Genomic DNA, 16,397 nt, shown 5'->3' on the forward strand with positions numbered 1-16,397 from the left:
CATCAGTTTTATTTTATCTTCCTTTTGTATCATTACCCCATTATGATGTGATGTTATTTAACTGCTGTTGAGCACTTTGTAACACTTTTTTTGTGCTATATAAAATAAGTTATTATTATTATTATTGTTATTAAGTAATATTGTGTACGAAGACGCACAAATCACAATGTGGTGTTCAGCACCACCTAGAGGCCATGGCTGCTCCTTACACCCAAATGGACCATAGTTGGTTTGAAATCAAGGCTGTCAGAGCGGCTGGCCAACGTTGAAGCCGCCGACCGTAGTGGTCAAAGCTGGCACTGCATGTGGGCGAAAAAGACATGAGACATGAGCAAGAGAGCTCATGTCTCTGTATAAAGCTTCTGACGAGAGGTGAGGGGCTGGTTTGTGTTCGAAAACTGTGTTTTTTTTCCCCTGCGCATTTGTATGGGGGGGGGGGGGTCTAACAGTGGGGTTAGAGTGTAGTACTGGCATCCGGAGCTGTGGTTAATGCTACAATTAGCGCGCAATAAAGGAGTTAATATGATTATGATCATTTATGTACCTGAATGATGCACTCCATAAGGTATTCCTGTGCCAGCGAGTCTCTGCAGTTAACCACCTGCTCCAAGACACCAGCCAGAACGACCTGGAGAGGAGAGAAGATATCAGAGCACTGACAGATGAGCATGTTTTCAAATCTCAATACATGTAATTGTCTAGACCAGTTTTTAGACTAGTCGTGTAGTCTGTTACAAAAATACATTTCTAAACGTTTCAAAATAATACTGACATTTTTAGCTTGCAGCCCTTTTGGAATTTTGCTGAGTGGCCCCTGAGCCATCTGAAGTTGAGTAGCCCTGGTCTAGCCACAGCTTCAGCCATGCTTTTCCTTTGACTTTCTACACGTTTCGAACCAATTTGTGCTCTAAGGTTTTAGTTTGTCAAACTAAAACTTTAGTTTGTCAAACTAAACCTTTGACATAAGCACACAATAATTTAGTGATCGGATGAATCCAACACACCACATCACTAAAGTGATTTAGTGTGTTGGATCATCTATCTCAATTAAATGTTCAAGTCTCTGCAAGTAGATTCATAATCTACTGAAATGAATAGCATTCAACTGCCTAGCTGTCCAGGCACTTAGGCTTCAAGTATGTTGGAGCAAAATATTTTTGAGATGGAGGGTCCGCGACCAAATACATTTTGTCAGTGCTTGACATGAAAAGGTTTGAGAATCGCTGATATACATTAGCAACATACATATTTTTCAGACGTTTTTTTAATCTGCACATTTCATATTACTGCATATAAACAACCGAGCCACTTACTAACCCTAATCCAATGTCCTTGATCTAGAAACAGAAAGCTAGGGGTGTGCTTAGATGGCACAAGTGGTCAAGGAGTACCTGTCCACCACTGCAGTCTGGGGATTGAAATCCCCCCTGGTGCATTCGGCTTGCATGGCATAAAGCAAACTAAAATCTCAAGACTGTAATGATACTATTTTAGGCCGACCAGCTGAAGAAATCATCACGACATTTCTGAGACCATTCATGTTTCTGGAAGATGCTTCTAAACTTGTATCCTATTGCTAGTTTGATCACTTCAAATAATCTTAAAATAACTAATGACCGAAAATAGCCAATCGACGTGTTGTGGGCTTGTGGATCTGTCATTTTCAGTGCGCAGGCTTCTATGATATCCAAATGACTGAAATCACTCGTGGCGACTGAGAACTTTAATCCATGGGGTTGGTCGTAGAGTTCTCAAACTCTGCCCGAACCCGACCAGGCCCGACCCGACCCGACATTTTAGGGTCGGACCGGGCATAAAATGTATGCTAATCAGTAGGGCCGGGCCAGGCCTGGGGCTCCATGAAAGAAAAAATATTGAATTTGTTTAGAATAATAAAAATAATAGTTCTGTTTGTGTATTTATCTATTATGAAGATGGTGCTGACTGGCGTTTCACTTTTTCTCTGTGTAGAGTTCTCAAATTCTGCACAAACCCGCCCAGGCCCGACCCAACACAACGTTTTAGGGCCGGGTCGGGCCTAAAATCTATGCTAGGGCCTAGGGCCTGATCAGTTAGGGCCCAGTTAGGGCCGGGCCTTAATTTCCGGGCCCGATGAGAACTCTAGTTGGTCGACACACAATTGGCCATGTTCAGGGCAGGAAAGCAGGGCAGGGAGGGGGAGCTTTTCGCAGGTAGTGACTTCTACGGGCTGGGGTGGCACCTGACAGCGAGGGACAGTTTCGGTTTCACATAGTATGCCAGACCAGAGAGCCATGCCTAGTGATACTGTCCCAATATTGTCACTGTCGGGCAGAAACCTCTTATGTCCTTTGTGTGTTTTTCTTTTTTTGTACTGGCCTACTTGATCATACTACAGTGTCACACAAGCATCAAAAGTAGCAGATCCACAAGTCTGAAAGTCACAAAGCTACGCATTTTGAGCTTGTAGAACTGCTACTTTTTGCTACCTTTGAGTTTGAATCCTGAAGATAACAGTTTTGTAAATATGACATTTCCACCTAAAGGAGCGCCCTAAAGTCTTTGCATTGCAATGCAGTTTTTTTTTTAAATCTCAATTGTTCCCACCCTGTTTTAAATGTCACCTGTTTTAGCACACAGATTAAATGTCACCTGTTTTAGCACACAGATTAAATGTCACAAGACGTACACTAGGCAGAGATCTATGATCACCTGATTACTCAGGACTAGTTGGAACGGGAGAAGTAGGAAGGGGGCACTACTATATCCTCCCCCATGGGGGCTCCTCACTAGCACGTAAAGCCCAACACACACCGTCTGCGAAGCAGGTGCGCAGCGACGCGGCACAGACGTTGCCGCACGGCAACGCCTGGAAAATAGAACAGTGGCGTATCGGAGCGTCAGGCGAGGTGTGAACGCGCGCCAGCCGGTGTGGGATAGGTTCATTGTAAATTACGGAGGCGGCTGTTTTGACGCACGGCGTTCGCAGACGGTGTGTTGGGCTTAAGCCAGACGGCCAGTAGGCTACAAATCGTGGCAACACAGAAATGTGTTACTACTAGTAAAGTGGGAGAAAAATAATGGAGACTGGAGAGTATATTAAATCAGGGTATCTGCACACTCAAAGTACAAATGTAATACCTCTAAAAAGAAACAAATAATACCAATACTGCAGCATTCTGCAAAAGACAAACAGCATATATAATGAGTCAATATTATTCTTATTTTGAACTACTACCAATGGTAAATGGTGCATTTATATCCAACATTCACATAGATTGTGCATTACATTCACATTATACACCGATAGCGGAGGAAACCATGTAAGGCACCAGCACCAAACTGCATATCGGGAGCAATTACCGGCTACTGAGCCACTGCCACCCCCTATTCACACATTTAAGTGTAGCAACAATGAAAACTAACCATTTTTTTTTAAAGAAATTGCATATTATATATCCTATTTTGAAAACACTTTTTCCACGATGTGAATATATAATGGAGGCCGACCAGAAGTCTCATCTTGCTCTCATGTCATATTTGCGGGTTGGGAGTGAAATGCCACCCCGGGTGACACTTTAACACATCCGAGAGAGAGAGAAGAATATTCAGATTTTTTTCCTTTTGAGTCGGACTCTCGGCCACCGTATGCTTCGCTCTACGGCCATTCAGAATAAAAGCGGCCATGTCTTTCCGGCACCCCAGAGCTCCTATTTTGAAGAAATCCCGGGAATGATTGTGTTAAGTATGGCTAGTTAAGAATGTCCACAGTGGCCATTTTTAACTATTAAATATGGTGAATTTGGCTGGCTTTAGCAGTAGGCTATTCCTAGGGCATTCGCTTCTAGTCATTTTTACTAGTTGCCTAGTTTACTTGTCGACTACCGGTAGTTGTTTAACTACCTATGTAAAAGTGCTTTTTTTGGGAAATAAATATTTGTACATTGGTGACTATAACTATAATCTACCTGATCTTGAGGCCTACAAAATCGGGGAAAAAAAATAATATATAATATAATATATATATATTTTATTTTATTTTATAAACTAGTCAACCAGTACCAACAAGATTGACGACTAGTCGAATAGCCGACTAGTTGCTTAATACGCTCTATTCCACACAAGTCATACCACTACCTACGGAAGCGGATTGTACCCTCTGGAATCATTACATTGTCATATGGGCTCACATACTGCATATCTGCCAAAGTCAGGAAAAAAAACCACAATGGCGTGTTTGCAACACTTCTGTACTCCCACTTCAATCCTGTTTAAATGTCAGTCAAGGACGGAGGCATCTGCCTCTTAATTTAATGGCGAGTGGTAGTCAACACACACACACACACACACACACACGCACACACACACGCACACACACACACACACACACACACACACACACGCACACACCTGTTTGTACTTGTCCACGTTGACTCCCTCCAGCTGGCTGAGGCGGACCAGGTTGGTCCCTACCAGAATCCTCAGCTCCTGCCTCTCCTTCTCCCTCTTCTCGCGGTCGCGGCTGTGGCCCTGGTGCTGCATGCGCACCCACAGCTTGTTCATCTCGGCGAAGTTGAGCAGCACAAAGTCAATGGAGTCGTTGATGTCGCCCGTCATTTCCTCCGTGCCTCTGTGTGTGGAACAGGACAACCAGTTACGAAATACCGTTAGCTGTAGAGCCAAGATGCTTTCAACCAGTGTTGATTTCGCAGACTAAAAATGTTCTTCGACTACCTTTTTTCACAGACGAAAAACTAAATGGAAACTAAATGAAAGCTAAGCTATGATGACTAACACTACATATATTGACAATTTCGTCAACAAATCAAAACTAGACTAAAATGTTAGGAAGGGACTAGTGGACAAGAGATCCAAGACAAGTCATTTTATGCTTGGTTGCATGCTGAAAATAGCCGATCTACAAGCTCACAACGTGTCACCCCGCAACCAAGTGTAACATTTAGATTTAGTTGACTAAAATCGTATGATATTTTGTTGGCTAAAAAAACTAAACTAACAATAAAACATTTCAGATGACTAAAACTAAATGAAGTTTGAGATGAAAATGAAATGAAATTATTTCAAAGACTGACTAAGCTAAAATTAAAAAAAGTCAACCAACGGCGTCACCAACAGCTGGAGATTGTTAAAGCCTGACGCTTGTAGTACATACTGCTATGTACTGTATGTATAGCGTTGCTGTCAGGAAGAAACCTCATAGCTCCCTTTGTGTTTTTTCGTAAATTAACGCCCTACTTGATCATACTACAGTGCGGCACGAAGCGATGCGCTTTGAGCTTGTGGATCTGCTACTTTTGCTATTTTTGAATTCTGATAAAAATGTAAAAAGAACCACCGCTCATCTGCTGAAGGAGGTGCTGGAGTCACAAAAAGTCTGAGTCTGAAAAGTAATAGTTTTGGACATGTGAGGATTTCTTTTCTTTTTTTTACATCTTTTTTACAAATGTTGTGGGAAATAACTCCACAGAATGTTATTACTATTCATAGTTACATACAGATCAGAATTCAGTAAAAAAAAAACTAAACGGCTACTGTGGGGAAAAGATAAAGGGAAAAAAAGAACCTGGGGACCATGGAACAAAGATGAGGATCAAACTCATTGTCATAATTTTGGTCAGAGGACAAAAGCTTAAAGGACCACTTCACCACTTTCCAACCTATCTTCATATAATAGGTCCTCATTAATAATCATGATAAAATGGCACAATTTTTTTCTACTCAGTCTGTGTCTCATAGGAGGGCTGTAGGCAGTTTAGAAACCGTCTTCCAGGGACATCATCATTAGGCAGATTATGTTTTAAACAAGATTTCTTTTACAAAAATGTTTAGATTTTCATTATTGTGAGAACCATTTTTTCATGATTATTAGTGAGGACCTATTATATGAAGATAGGCTGAAAAGTGGTGAAGTGGTCCTTTAAGGGAATGAAATGAAACAAGTAGGTGTATCAGAAAGAATATCAGCATTCTAGGGACCCCCACCAAGGAATGAAACAAATACACAACGAAAATGAGTTTTTCGTAAATGAGTGACAAAACATCATGTCTTGGTGGTGACATAAGATCTTATGTCTCCTTACTCGGGCTGCTCTCCGTCGTCGGGGAGAATGTTGCGGGTGCACTGCAGCAGATAGTTCCTGAGGAACAGGCCTCGGAGAGGGTGCTGGACGCCCCGACACATCTCCACCAGGTCCTTCAGGATGTCCTTGCGCGACTGAGGGAAGGAGCGCACGTACACCACGCCCACTGTGATCAGCAGGTAGCTGGGAGGAAGAAAGACGGGAAAGAAGTTACACTTGATGGGCTAAGGCTTTATCCCATTCTGACCTGAGATCAGATTCTAAAAATGTCTTCTACATCCTGACAGTTTTCTGAAAAAGCTATGTTTCTATGTCAATGGTTCTTCGATTTTTCAAAAATAGCAGACCTACAAGCTCGTAGCGCGCCACTCGGTGGCGCGCTATGAGCTTGTAGATCTGCTATTTTTCAATAGCTAAAGCATAACATAAATGGGTTATTCACCGTTTTCTGGCAGAATGCCTCTTAGCTCCATGTTAGAACTTAAAAAATAATAATAATGCCATAAGCTTGTCGGTTAGCTACTTTTGAATTCGAATGAATTGGCAGCCTACTGTTTTCGTCAATTGATGTCATATGTCATTTAGTGTCACAATGTGGGTTTTTTTGGCAGCCTATAAAGATGATTAGTTCAGGGAGGCTAGGTTGAAAGTGGTTAAAGTCTATGGACTCTATTTTGCCTGATGCCTAAACTCCTCCTTAGGCATTTGTATTACTTTGCGAAACATTTTAAAATAGCGACATCAAGCTTGTAGATCGGTAAATTTCACCATTTTAAAATGGCAAAATATTGTATACATATTTAGCCACCTGTATGCAGTGTGCACATTAACATTTTTTTGTCTGTGGTGTAGACGGGCTTGAACACATCAGATCAAACAAAACCAGCGGTTATTTCTTTTTTAAATGATTTAGGAGGATACTCACAGTCTAGGGATGATGTTTCCTGCATACTGCACCAGCTCGTACAGGTCGGCTACTTTGCGTCCTTTGGCAAACTCATCTGTCAGATAGACCTCTAGGTAGTGGAGCTCATCAGAGATGGCCATGTCTGGACTCACCGTTAGGGACAAGCTACTGAAACACCTGCTTGTGATGCATTTGTATGCACCGATTAAAAGCGAAATAAAATCTGACAGACTGAAAATGTTTGTATGACCAAGTCTTAAAACCAGGTGAAGAAGTCACAGACTGAGGCTTTAATTTGAGCTTTTATTCAAATTACAAAAAGGTATGAAATATCCGAGACTATTAAGATTTTTATGGAAAATGCTTCTGAACATATTGCTAGTTTGACCACTAGAAATGCTTAAAATAATTACCGAAAACATGCTATCTAAGCTCTCAATGCCACAGAGCTTGTAGATAGGCATGTCTTCTATTGAAGCATGTTGCGCAGAGAAAACAGCCCATCTACCTACAAAAGGCTGTTTCCGCTGTCCAAGCCAGCATGTCTATGGAATCCAAATGACTGAAATCAATTGTGGCGACTGAGAACTTGAATCCATGTGTCCCGCTTTGGAAAAAAGTTTTGGCAACCCCTGCACTAGTATTCTCGCCCCCAAAAAAACGAATCTCTTTGCCGATATCCAAGTTCACGACACACGTGGAAACTACAGCATGACTCCTCATGGCCAACAACGTGAAGAATGAGAGGAATGTGGACATGAATGCAGTATAAGCTCATGATTCTACTATAATAATGGCAGACATTGTTCTTTTTGCTGGTAGAGGATACAGAGCTCGTAGTAGCTCTTTGGAGACAGCATGGATGTCCTGAGCTCTCCCAGCATATTGGAGGCATGCTTCAAAGCGTCCATCAGCTTGTTTTTGTCCTGCAGAAGACGACGACAACTGGGTCAGCAGAAGCAGAGAGAAATGTCTCCCCAGGATCCAAACTAGTCAAAATAGCTTATCTACAAGGTTGTAAGCTTTTGATCAGTCATTTCTCTACTTCTTAAAGTTAAAAAAGTATTATATATATATATTTTTTTTATGAAACATTTATAATTTTCAGGGATTTTTGGGAGGAAATCTTTTGAAATAATTAAAAACTAAATGTAGGAAACAAAAAATAAGGACATATTTGCTGGGCCTAGGACTCAAACTTGGAACTAGGGATGTAGTTCAACCATCCATTAGGATATATATTGGTCAATATTGGCCTGAGAACGCCTCAGGAGGAAGTGGAAAATGTTGCTCGGGAAAGGGAAGTCTGGAGCTCTCTGGTGGAACAGAACAGACCCGAGTCCGGGTAAAGCAGTTGAACATGGATGATAATAATAATAATAATAATATCCTACCAGGCATCTCTTCATCTGGAAGGACTGGACCTTGACAGCCTGCACAGCTTCATCTAGAAGCTTCTCCTGCTCATCCTGTGGAGACTGTGTGGTTGGCTGAAACACATAAAACACACAAACATTTAAAGCTGCAATCCCTAAAGTTTCATGACCTAACTAGGGATTCCACGCATGATAGACCAAACTTCTACCACTCCATGGGGAGATATTTGCGCTTCAGGTTGTCCTACCCGACACCAGGGTCTAAATCAATGGTTTTCAAGTTTTTACCCCTAATTGATATTTGGCTGTGGAGTGTGGGAGCTCCAGAAGCAAACATTTGAACAAACTTTTATGATAGCAGATCTAGTAGAAGCTCATAGTGCGACGCGAAGTGACGCACTATGACTATGAGCTTGTATATCTGCTATTTTTTTTAAGCCAAAGTATGAAATATGAATTATGGTTAAAGTGGTTAGGATACTTGTGACCCTATAACTAATTTTGCTGTGGACCCCCAGGTAAAGCATAATTTATCGCTTTGCCAAAAAAGAACATTAGTACAAGTAACCAGGAAAGACAAGTGACAGATTCATCAGCAAATGAAGCAATCAATAGAACTTAAACCACATCGTGTGGTTTAAGCAGATCTGCTCTTTTTGGGAAATGAGTCACATGACGCCATCATACTACAGAGTATACTGTCAGCTCAGCATAATATCGCCTTTTTTCCCCATTTCTTTAAAACCTACTGTCGTTAAATACTTTTACCAAAGGAAGTCACTTGCCTTAGTTGCCTGCAACCTGTCACCAAGTTCTTCAACCAGTTTGCTGACTTGGCTCCAACTCTCTCTGACTACCTCCATGTCAATCATGTTAGGAGCTTTATAGATTGTTGCAACTCACTCATAGCAACAAACTCATTGTGTGATATACAACTTTGAGCTAGGTTATAATGAGAGTTGAGACGATGATGACGGCTTGGCTAAGGCAATATCACATGACCCTACTACTGCTGCAATGTGATCAGGGCATTGACTGCTCATTTATTGCTCCCCGTTTCATGTTGGTCGCATTCGCACTGTAACAAATCCATTTGATTCGCACAATGTGGCAACGGGTGGTGGTGAAACTTGTTTCTCAAGTGATTACTGGCCGATCACAGCGCATCTTTTCCGGGACTTTCCTGAACATGTGCTCTGTGATGCTCTCTGGTGAAACTTGTTTCACCACCACTGCGCAACTCAGGCCTGCGGTGAGTGAGTGACATTCTATCAAGTCATAATAATAATAATAATTAGTATCCATTCCTACTAGGTGGCTCTATCTTCTGTCCTGGTGGTTCTGTCTGTTTAATCTCCCTTACAAGGAGGATTGTCTATCAGGCCATCCCAATTAATCATTTTTCTTAAAGGGACATTTCACTGCTGGAAGAAACTGCAGTCACTCTATGTTATAATAATAGCATTTGTATAGTAGATAACAGGAGCAAAATTTGAAATTTGCACCCAGTATGGCCAAAGAAATAATGTAGTCTGTGACCATAATGCTTTTCTGCACTGCTCCTGCTTGTGGAGAGGGGGGGTAGGGCCATAGACCTATAAGGTAGACACCCTTTCTGGCTCTGGAGCGTATAGGGAGGGCAAAACATTCCCGAGATTCCTTGTGAAGCACCGGGGAAGCATGAGTGTGCATCACAGAGTACATGTTCAGGTCTGATAAGTCCCGGAAAAGATGCGCTGTGATTGGCCAGTAATCACTCGAGTGACAGCACTGCATGACGTAACGTGCCTTCCACACTTCCGGCATACTTCCTCCCCCAGTGTAAATTGTTCCGCCCCTCCTTCAACACACATGGTTCCAACGAACAGCAGCGGCCAATGACGCATCTATTTTTTTAATCTATGGGTAGGGCATCTATTTTTTTTTATCTATGGGTAGGGCTGCCTTACTGAGACAACATGTAGTCCACGAAGGAAGTGAGACCAGTGTCTATATCACATCACTGGCACTTTGAAATACTAAAATATCAAAAAACACATTACACACACAAAAACCCCAGGAAAGTGTTTGTGTCCTCCTAAACATCATTAAAATAAGATCTGGTTGGGGGGGGGTGAAAATATTGCATTTGTAAAATTGTACAGAATAAAGTTTAGACAAAAGGTGGGTGTCTATGGGAGCATGTTACGCAGCGAAACAGCCCATCAACAAAAGATTGGCTCCACATGACAGTAAAGTAGGAGCCACTGTCATCTGTGTCACAACATCATCAGACAGTTACATGCATCAATAAAGGCAATGTTACCTTATATGAACCTTTGCATTTCCAACCCATTCTGACCTGAGATCAGATTCTAAAAATGTCTTCTACATCCTGACAGTTTTCTGAAAAAGCTATGTTTCTATGTCAGTCGTTCTTCGATTTTTCAAAAATAGCAGACCTACAAGCTCTTAAAATAGCAGACCTACAAGCTCATAGCGTGCCACTCGGTGGCGCGCTGAGCTTGTAGATCTGCTATTTTTCAACACCAAAAACACCAAAACACCAAAAGGGGTTCCCGCCCAGAATGCGTTAAGTTGTATGCATTTCCTGATGTTTCTGACCATTCGCTAAACAAAAATGTCTAGAATGCTCGAGTTGTTTTTCCACCAGATTTCTTTTTAAATTTCTAGTTACTCCACTGAGCCCTCTACCGATATTGACAAGAGAAAAATCCGGAGAAAAGAAAATATCCCTTTCTGGCCAAAAAGTAAATAATAACAATACAAACCGCCTTTGTATTGTGAGTAGGTAAAACATGTTTTATATTTACGCAACAGACCAGAGGCTGGTCTGCATTCATGCGAGCGTAGGACAACGAGAACAGTTCCATAGCTCTAATGAAGGCATTAGAGCTATGGACCAGAGCTAGTCGTACCCCAGACAGACGGACATGCTCAGAAAAACAAAACCTTGCTGTCTGGCAAGATGAATCACAACCCCCAAAACTAACAAAACACACTACACACAGGGAAGGGGTCTTGAACATGTTTTAGGTCAACCCCTTGTGGAAGACCCATTACTATAGAGAGTGACGGCCAATCCAAACCATTGATTCACAAAAAGAAACCACAGTAGTCTGAATGGCCTCCACCCAAATAGCCCATCTGCAAGCTCACAACACAACATGTTGTGAGCTTGTATATCTGATTTTGGAGGGGCTCCGCCTCATATATTCAGCTATTAGTGTAGATTCTCATCTTACACAAACAATAAATCCCCATTGACAATGAATGTAGTTTTGTACGTCATAGTGTCTGAGCAAATCGACATGTTACGTCATGATTCTGTACGATGATAAGAGCGCCCCTCATTTTACACGGGTGTGGTTTTTTATTTTAAACAATTCACCAAAATATAGGGACACTGGGGTTAATGTGGTATTACATTGTATTAAATCAAATATAATCGTTTTATTATCAAACATTTACCACAGTCTTCATTTACCTAAAGACTGTCATGACAGTCATGGCATAATAATGAGGCTCTTACACATGTGTGCTATCAACGCCCCACGACAGACTCGAGCAAAGGTGTCAAGCAGACAAAAAGAAAAGAACAGATCTACAAGCTTATTGTGCAACGAATCCTACAGTATACATTAGGCTTGACATATTTCACACAATGCTAGACATGTTTTGGAATGAAAATATATATAAACTATGTCAATTATATCCAAGCATTTTCCAAAACATTTACTCAATTCCTAACCATCTCCAGGCCTGGAAAACAGTTTTATTTCTAAATATTCTCAACACACCTGTTTAAGAGACACGAAAGGGATATATATATATATCCTTGTCACATGTATGCACAAACATGCACAGAGCTGGTGAGTTTTAAACCACTGATTCTAAACATGAGGTCAGGGGGACCCCGAGAGATCCTCGAGGGGAGGTTCCAGGGGGTCCCCAGCTATACATTATTGTTGGAACCCAAATGGGCTTTTTATGGATCGTTAACAGTTAACACTGACAGTGTACAAATGGAACCAAATGTAGCCTTATGGATCGAGAGTGTACAAATGGATCAATGTGTACACTATCAACAGAGGGGAGTACAGTGTAGATTAATTGTGGTCAGAGATAAACAATATGCTATGAAAGAAAGGCTTGAGAATCACTGTTTAATCTACGAATTAACATGAATGAATGAATGCGTCTCATCTTCAATTCACTCTATCGACACAGCTGGCTAGTAAGTTGTTGTTATGCTAACGTTAGCATGCTGTGCTAACCCTATAGTTGCAGATGTTGAGATGCTGAGTCCAATGAGGGGGCACGAGAGAATGCGACCATGTATACGACTTCTATTGTTAAATAAATATAACACTCATTTCATTTCTCACTGTCTTTCAGTCTAGCATTGCCCATCTTCTTACTAGCATGTTAGCCACTAGGCTAAGCAGCTAGTTGGGTTGGCTAACGTTAGGCCAGAGCCAGCAGCATTAAATAAAGTGTTTTAAACGTATGTTCAGCTCTTCTGGACGAGCCACAGTGCTCTCACACTAAACAACACGCACGGCGCGCAGATGAAATGGCTGATATTGACATCAAACGGACTGTACTCTACTCACCATGTTTATTATCAACAGATGTGTGTCAACAAGAGGAAACAGTCGAGGATGGATCAAATTGATTCACTGTGTCATGTGACCAACACACAGTCTGACAGGCTTCTTCCATGGTGTCTGGAACAGCAGGCCGTGCATACATTCATGTTGTGCTACTGACACCTGCTGGAGGCTGGTTTAGAGAAGAAAGACAATGGGGCTGTCGAATTAACTGAGTTAAAATGTATTAGATTACATTTTTAAACAACGACTCTGCACTATCTAGCGCCCTATCTGGATGGACTGCAGAGGCTCAAATCACATAGCGCAACAGGGTGAAAGACAGAATAAAATATACGTACCATTATTATAATATCGTACCATTCCCACAACAATATACAGAAAAAACATGGAATATTTTGGACATAGTTGAATGGTGAATAATCATGATTAATTATTTTTAAGCCGTGATTAATCTGATTAAAATGTTTAATCGTTTTGACAGCCCCTATATATATATATATATATATATATATATAGGCCTACTGGCTACTGTGTATATATAAAACTTTATTTATTTAAATCTTTATTTGGCCCCCATCTGAAAAATGGTAAAAGGTGCATTTATATAGCGCCTTTTATATAGCGCTTTACATAGATTGTGCATTTCATTCACCCATTCACACACACATTCATACACCGATGGCAGAAGAAACCAAGCAATGCACCGCAACCTGCTCATCAGCAATTAGGGGTTCAGAGTCTTGCTCAAGGACACTTCGACACTAACTGGGGGTGAGTTACAGATGTACAATTCTACAAATGCAGGGGGGGGGGGATAATAAAAAAAAAGGTCTAAACATTTTCTATATTTTTCAGAACTTTTCAAAAATAGCAGATGACCCCCCCCCCCCCCCCCCCCCGCGCCCTCTCAGATTATTATTATTATTATTATTATTATTATTATTAATAATAATAATAATAATAATAATTCTGTAAGTTGTATGAGTTCAGAGTTGTAGAGCCTTCCCTAGAATCTGGCTCAATGTTATTTTTTGTTCTGTGTCAAACACTGCTCTCTCTTTTGTGTTACTGGAGGTCTCTAGATGTCTTCCAGGTACCTGTACTCAAAGATGAAGCCCTCCAATGGTCTCCAGTCCCATTTCTCGTAGTCAAAGTAAACATAAGTGCCCTTTTCAAACTCCCCCGTGGTGATGATCTTGGGTTCCCCAAGTCTCTGGAACCACATCATGTACTTGTTGTGGAACATCCACGATTGTTTCTTCAGAACCTTAGCAGACAGATACTGGGCCTTGGTGCCCTCTAGGTAGTAGAATATGAAGAACAGGGTTTCTGGTGAGAATCTCTGGTAGAACTCTATGGAGTCCGAGTGGTGGAAGGGAGAAGTGGGACAGGAGCTCCTCATCATCTCGGAGTCAGTGGGGTGAGGCATATGCGTCCACGCCGCCTCCTGCATGGTCTGCTGGTACTGCTGGTCTTTAGAGAGAGGTGTGGGGCCCAGCGGACACACCCCTAGTGAGGGGGGGATGCTGACCTCTGAGAAGGACGGCCGGGGGGTGGCGGGAGTCTCGGGGGTCGCAGACCAACCAGAACTGTCTTTCTCTGATATGTGTAGATTTGTGGTCTCTAGATGCAGACGAGATCCTAGCACCGACCTCTCAGCCATCGCCTTGAGAGAGCTGAGAGGCTCAGACCTTAGGCCCTCAGAGGGCTGTGTGTAGGAGTGTAGCCCATTGAGCAGGCTCCCTCCTCCGGGTGCGCAGTCAGAATACAATGGGGATGGAGAGCTTGGGGGCACAGCGACGGAGCTGATCAGACTGGGGTTGTCTATCAGCTGATTGGCTGAGGAGGCAACTGGCGAGGGCTGTCTGCTCTGTGATTGACTTGGTGTACCTAGCGCCGACTCCGTAGAACTCTCTGCCACTATGGCACTGTAACTTATGCTTCCGCTTTGTTTCAGTCTACTTGGCGGTCTGGCAGGAGCAATGTTTGCGCTACACACCACAGAGACCACGCTTTGCCCGGGAATTAGAGCACCAGTCAAAGAGCTGTGTGCGGGGCTCGAACCCCGCACACCAGCCCCATTGGTAGTGACTCCACTAGAGCCAGAGGTGGGGGCGGTCCTGGTCTCTACAGATACGCTCGACTGGGTGTTGCTGCTCATACCCAAGCCGCCCCATGCCACCGCAGCCTGGGCAAAAGAGTGGGCTTGGGAGATGGGCGTGCTGGGGGTGGGGAGAGACGGGGTGGTGGAGGCTGGTAAGAAGGGGCGGCTGGGTGGGCTGGCAGTGTTTGAGGGGAAACAGGTTTTCATCAGTGGTGGCTGTTGCTGTTGTTGCTGGCTTGGTGTTTGGGCATGTCGCTGCTGCTGCTGCTGCTGTTGTTGTTGTTGTTGTGGAGGCTGATGCTGTTGCACCACACTGCTGAAGCTTCCTACAAGACTGTTGCTCGTTGGAACAACAGATTTGGCCCTGGCCTTGCTGGCCAGGGACGCGAGTGAGGGTGAGGAATCGGATGGGTGGCAGGTGGTGGAAGAAAGCAAGTAAGGGGTGCCAATTTTCACAGGTGACTGGCTAACTTCATTGTCTGTCCACTGAGCGCTTTTCTTATCGTGGGCTGTGCATGTGGCCAGGGACGGGGACGTGGGCGAGGATGTGGTGGAGGACGTGGGAGAGCTGGCCTGACCCGATGGAGACGTGCAGGCAAATAGTGCTGCGGGGATCTCTTCCAGGTCCAGGTCATCGTACAGGAACTCATTCTCCTCGAAGTCGGGATCCTGCGATGAGTCGATGTAATACACCACATCATCCTTAATCTTCTGGACGGAGTCCACCGGGACTGAGTCATTGTCCAGCATTCGCAGGATGGTCTCCAACATGTGAATGTGGAAGCGGTGCCTCTCGATCAACCTCCTGAGCTCTGTGATACGATCCTGCTTCTCCTTCTCAGCCTTCTTCTTACCAGTCTGCACCGAGAGAGACTCCACCTCACTTTCAAACTGGTCTACCTGCATATTTAGAGTGTCTATTGTATTCGTGAGCCACTGTACTGTCTCCTCCTTTTCCTTCTGTGCGGGATCAAACTTTGGAGTGAGCCCCAAACCTTCTTTCGAGTACGCTTTTGTTTTGGATTCTCGCTCCACCTCCTTGAACCGCTCCATTTGTATCTCAATGAGTTTGCGATGCTCCACTAGCTGCTGTTTGTCTTTGATCTCGTTTGAGGCTATCCATGTCTTTAGTTGATCCCTCAACCGCTGTAGTTTTTTTATCTCTTTCTTTAGGTCAGCCTCATGTTTTTCCTTCTGATTAGAATTCGCTGCATTTTGAAGCTTTTGCCAAATATCTTCAAACTGTTCTACGCCTTCAGCTACCCTTTTAAAACATCTGTCGATTTCACATTGAAGTTTTCTCTTGTCAGCCAT

General features: G+C 42.9%; 2 protein-coding genes across 2 annotated transcripts in view; both read right to left on the reverse strand.

Annotated features, from left to right (window-relative positions):
• Positions 1–13,076, reverse strand: part of vps35 (VPS35 retromer complex component) — a 28,820-nt gene extending 15,744 nt beyond the window's left edge. The window contains exons 1-7 of the mRNA XM_083759642.1: positions 12,980–13,076; positions 8,382–8,477; positions 7,817–7,913; positions 7,006–7,129; positions 6,081–6,263; positions 4,390–4,609; positions 545–628 (exon numbers count right to left, since the gene is read on the reverse strand). Coding sequence (XP_083615768.1) covers positions 545–628; positions 4,390–4,609; positions 6,081–6,263; positions 7,006–7,129; positions 7,817–7,913; positions 8,382–8,477; positions 12,980–12,982 — 807 coding nt within the window. The 5' untranslated portion in view covers positions 12,983–13,076. The remainder of the gene's footprint in view (positions 1–544; positions 629–4,389; positions 4,610–6,080; positions 6,264–7,005; positions 7,130–7,816; positions 7,914–8,381; positions 8,478–12,979) is intronic.
• A 981-nt stretch (positions 13,077–14,057) lies between these two features.
• Positions 14,058–16,397, reverse strand: LOC310854634 (CCR4-NOT transcription complex subunit 3-like; the record flags this gene model as incomplete). The annotated part of the gene is made up of 1 exon (XM_083759309.1): positions 14,058–16,397. The coding sequence occupies one exon, from the start codon at positions 16,395–16,397 to the stop codon at positions 14,058–14,060; it is 2,340 nt and encodes a 779-aa protein (XP_083615435.1).

The sequence above is a fragment of the Protomyctophum parallelum genome (genome assembly GCF_964188405.1).
Source record: "Protomyctophum parallelum genome assembly, chromosome: 2".
Lineage (NCBI taxonomy): Eukaryota > Metazoa > Chordata > Actinopteri > Myctophiformes > Myctophidae > Protomyctophum > Protomyctophum parallelum.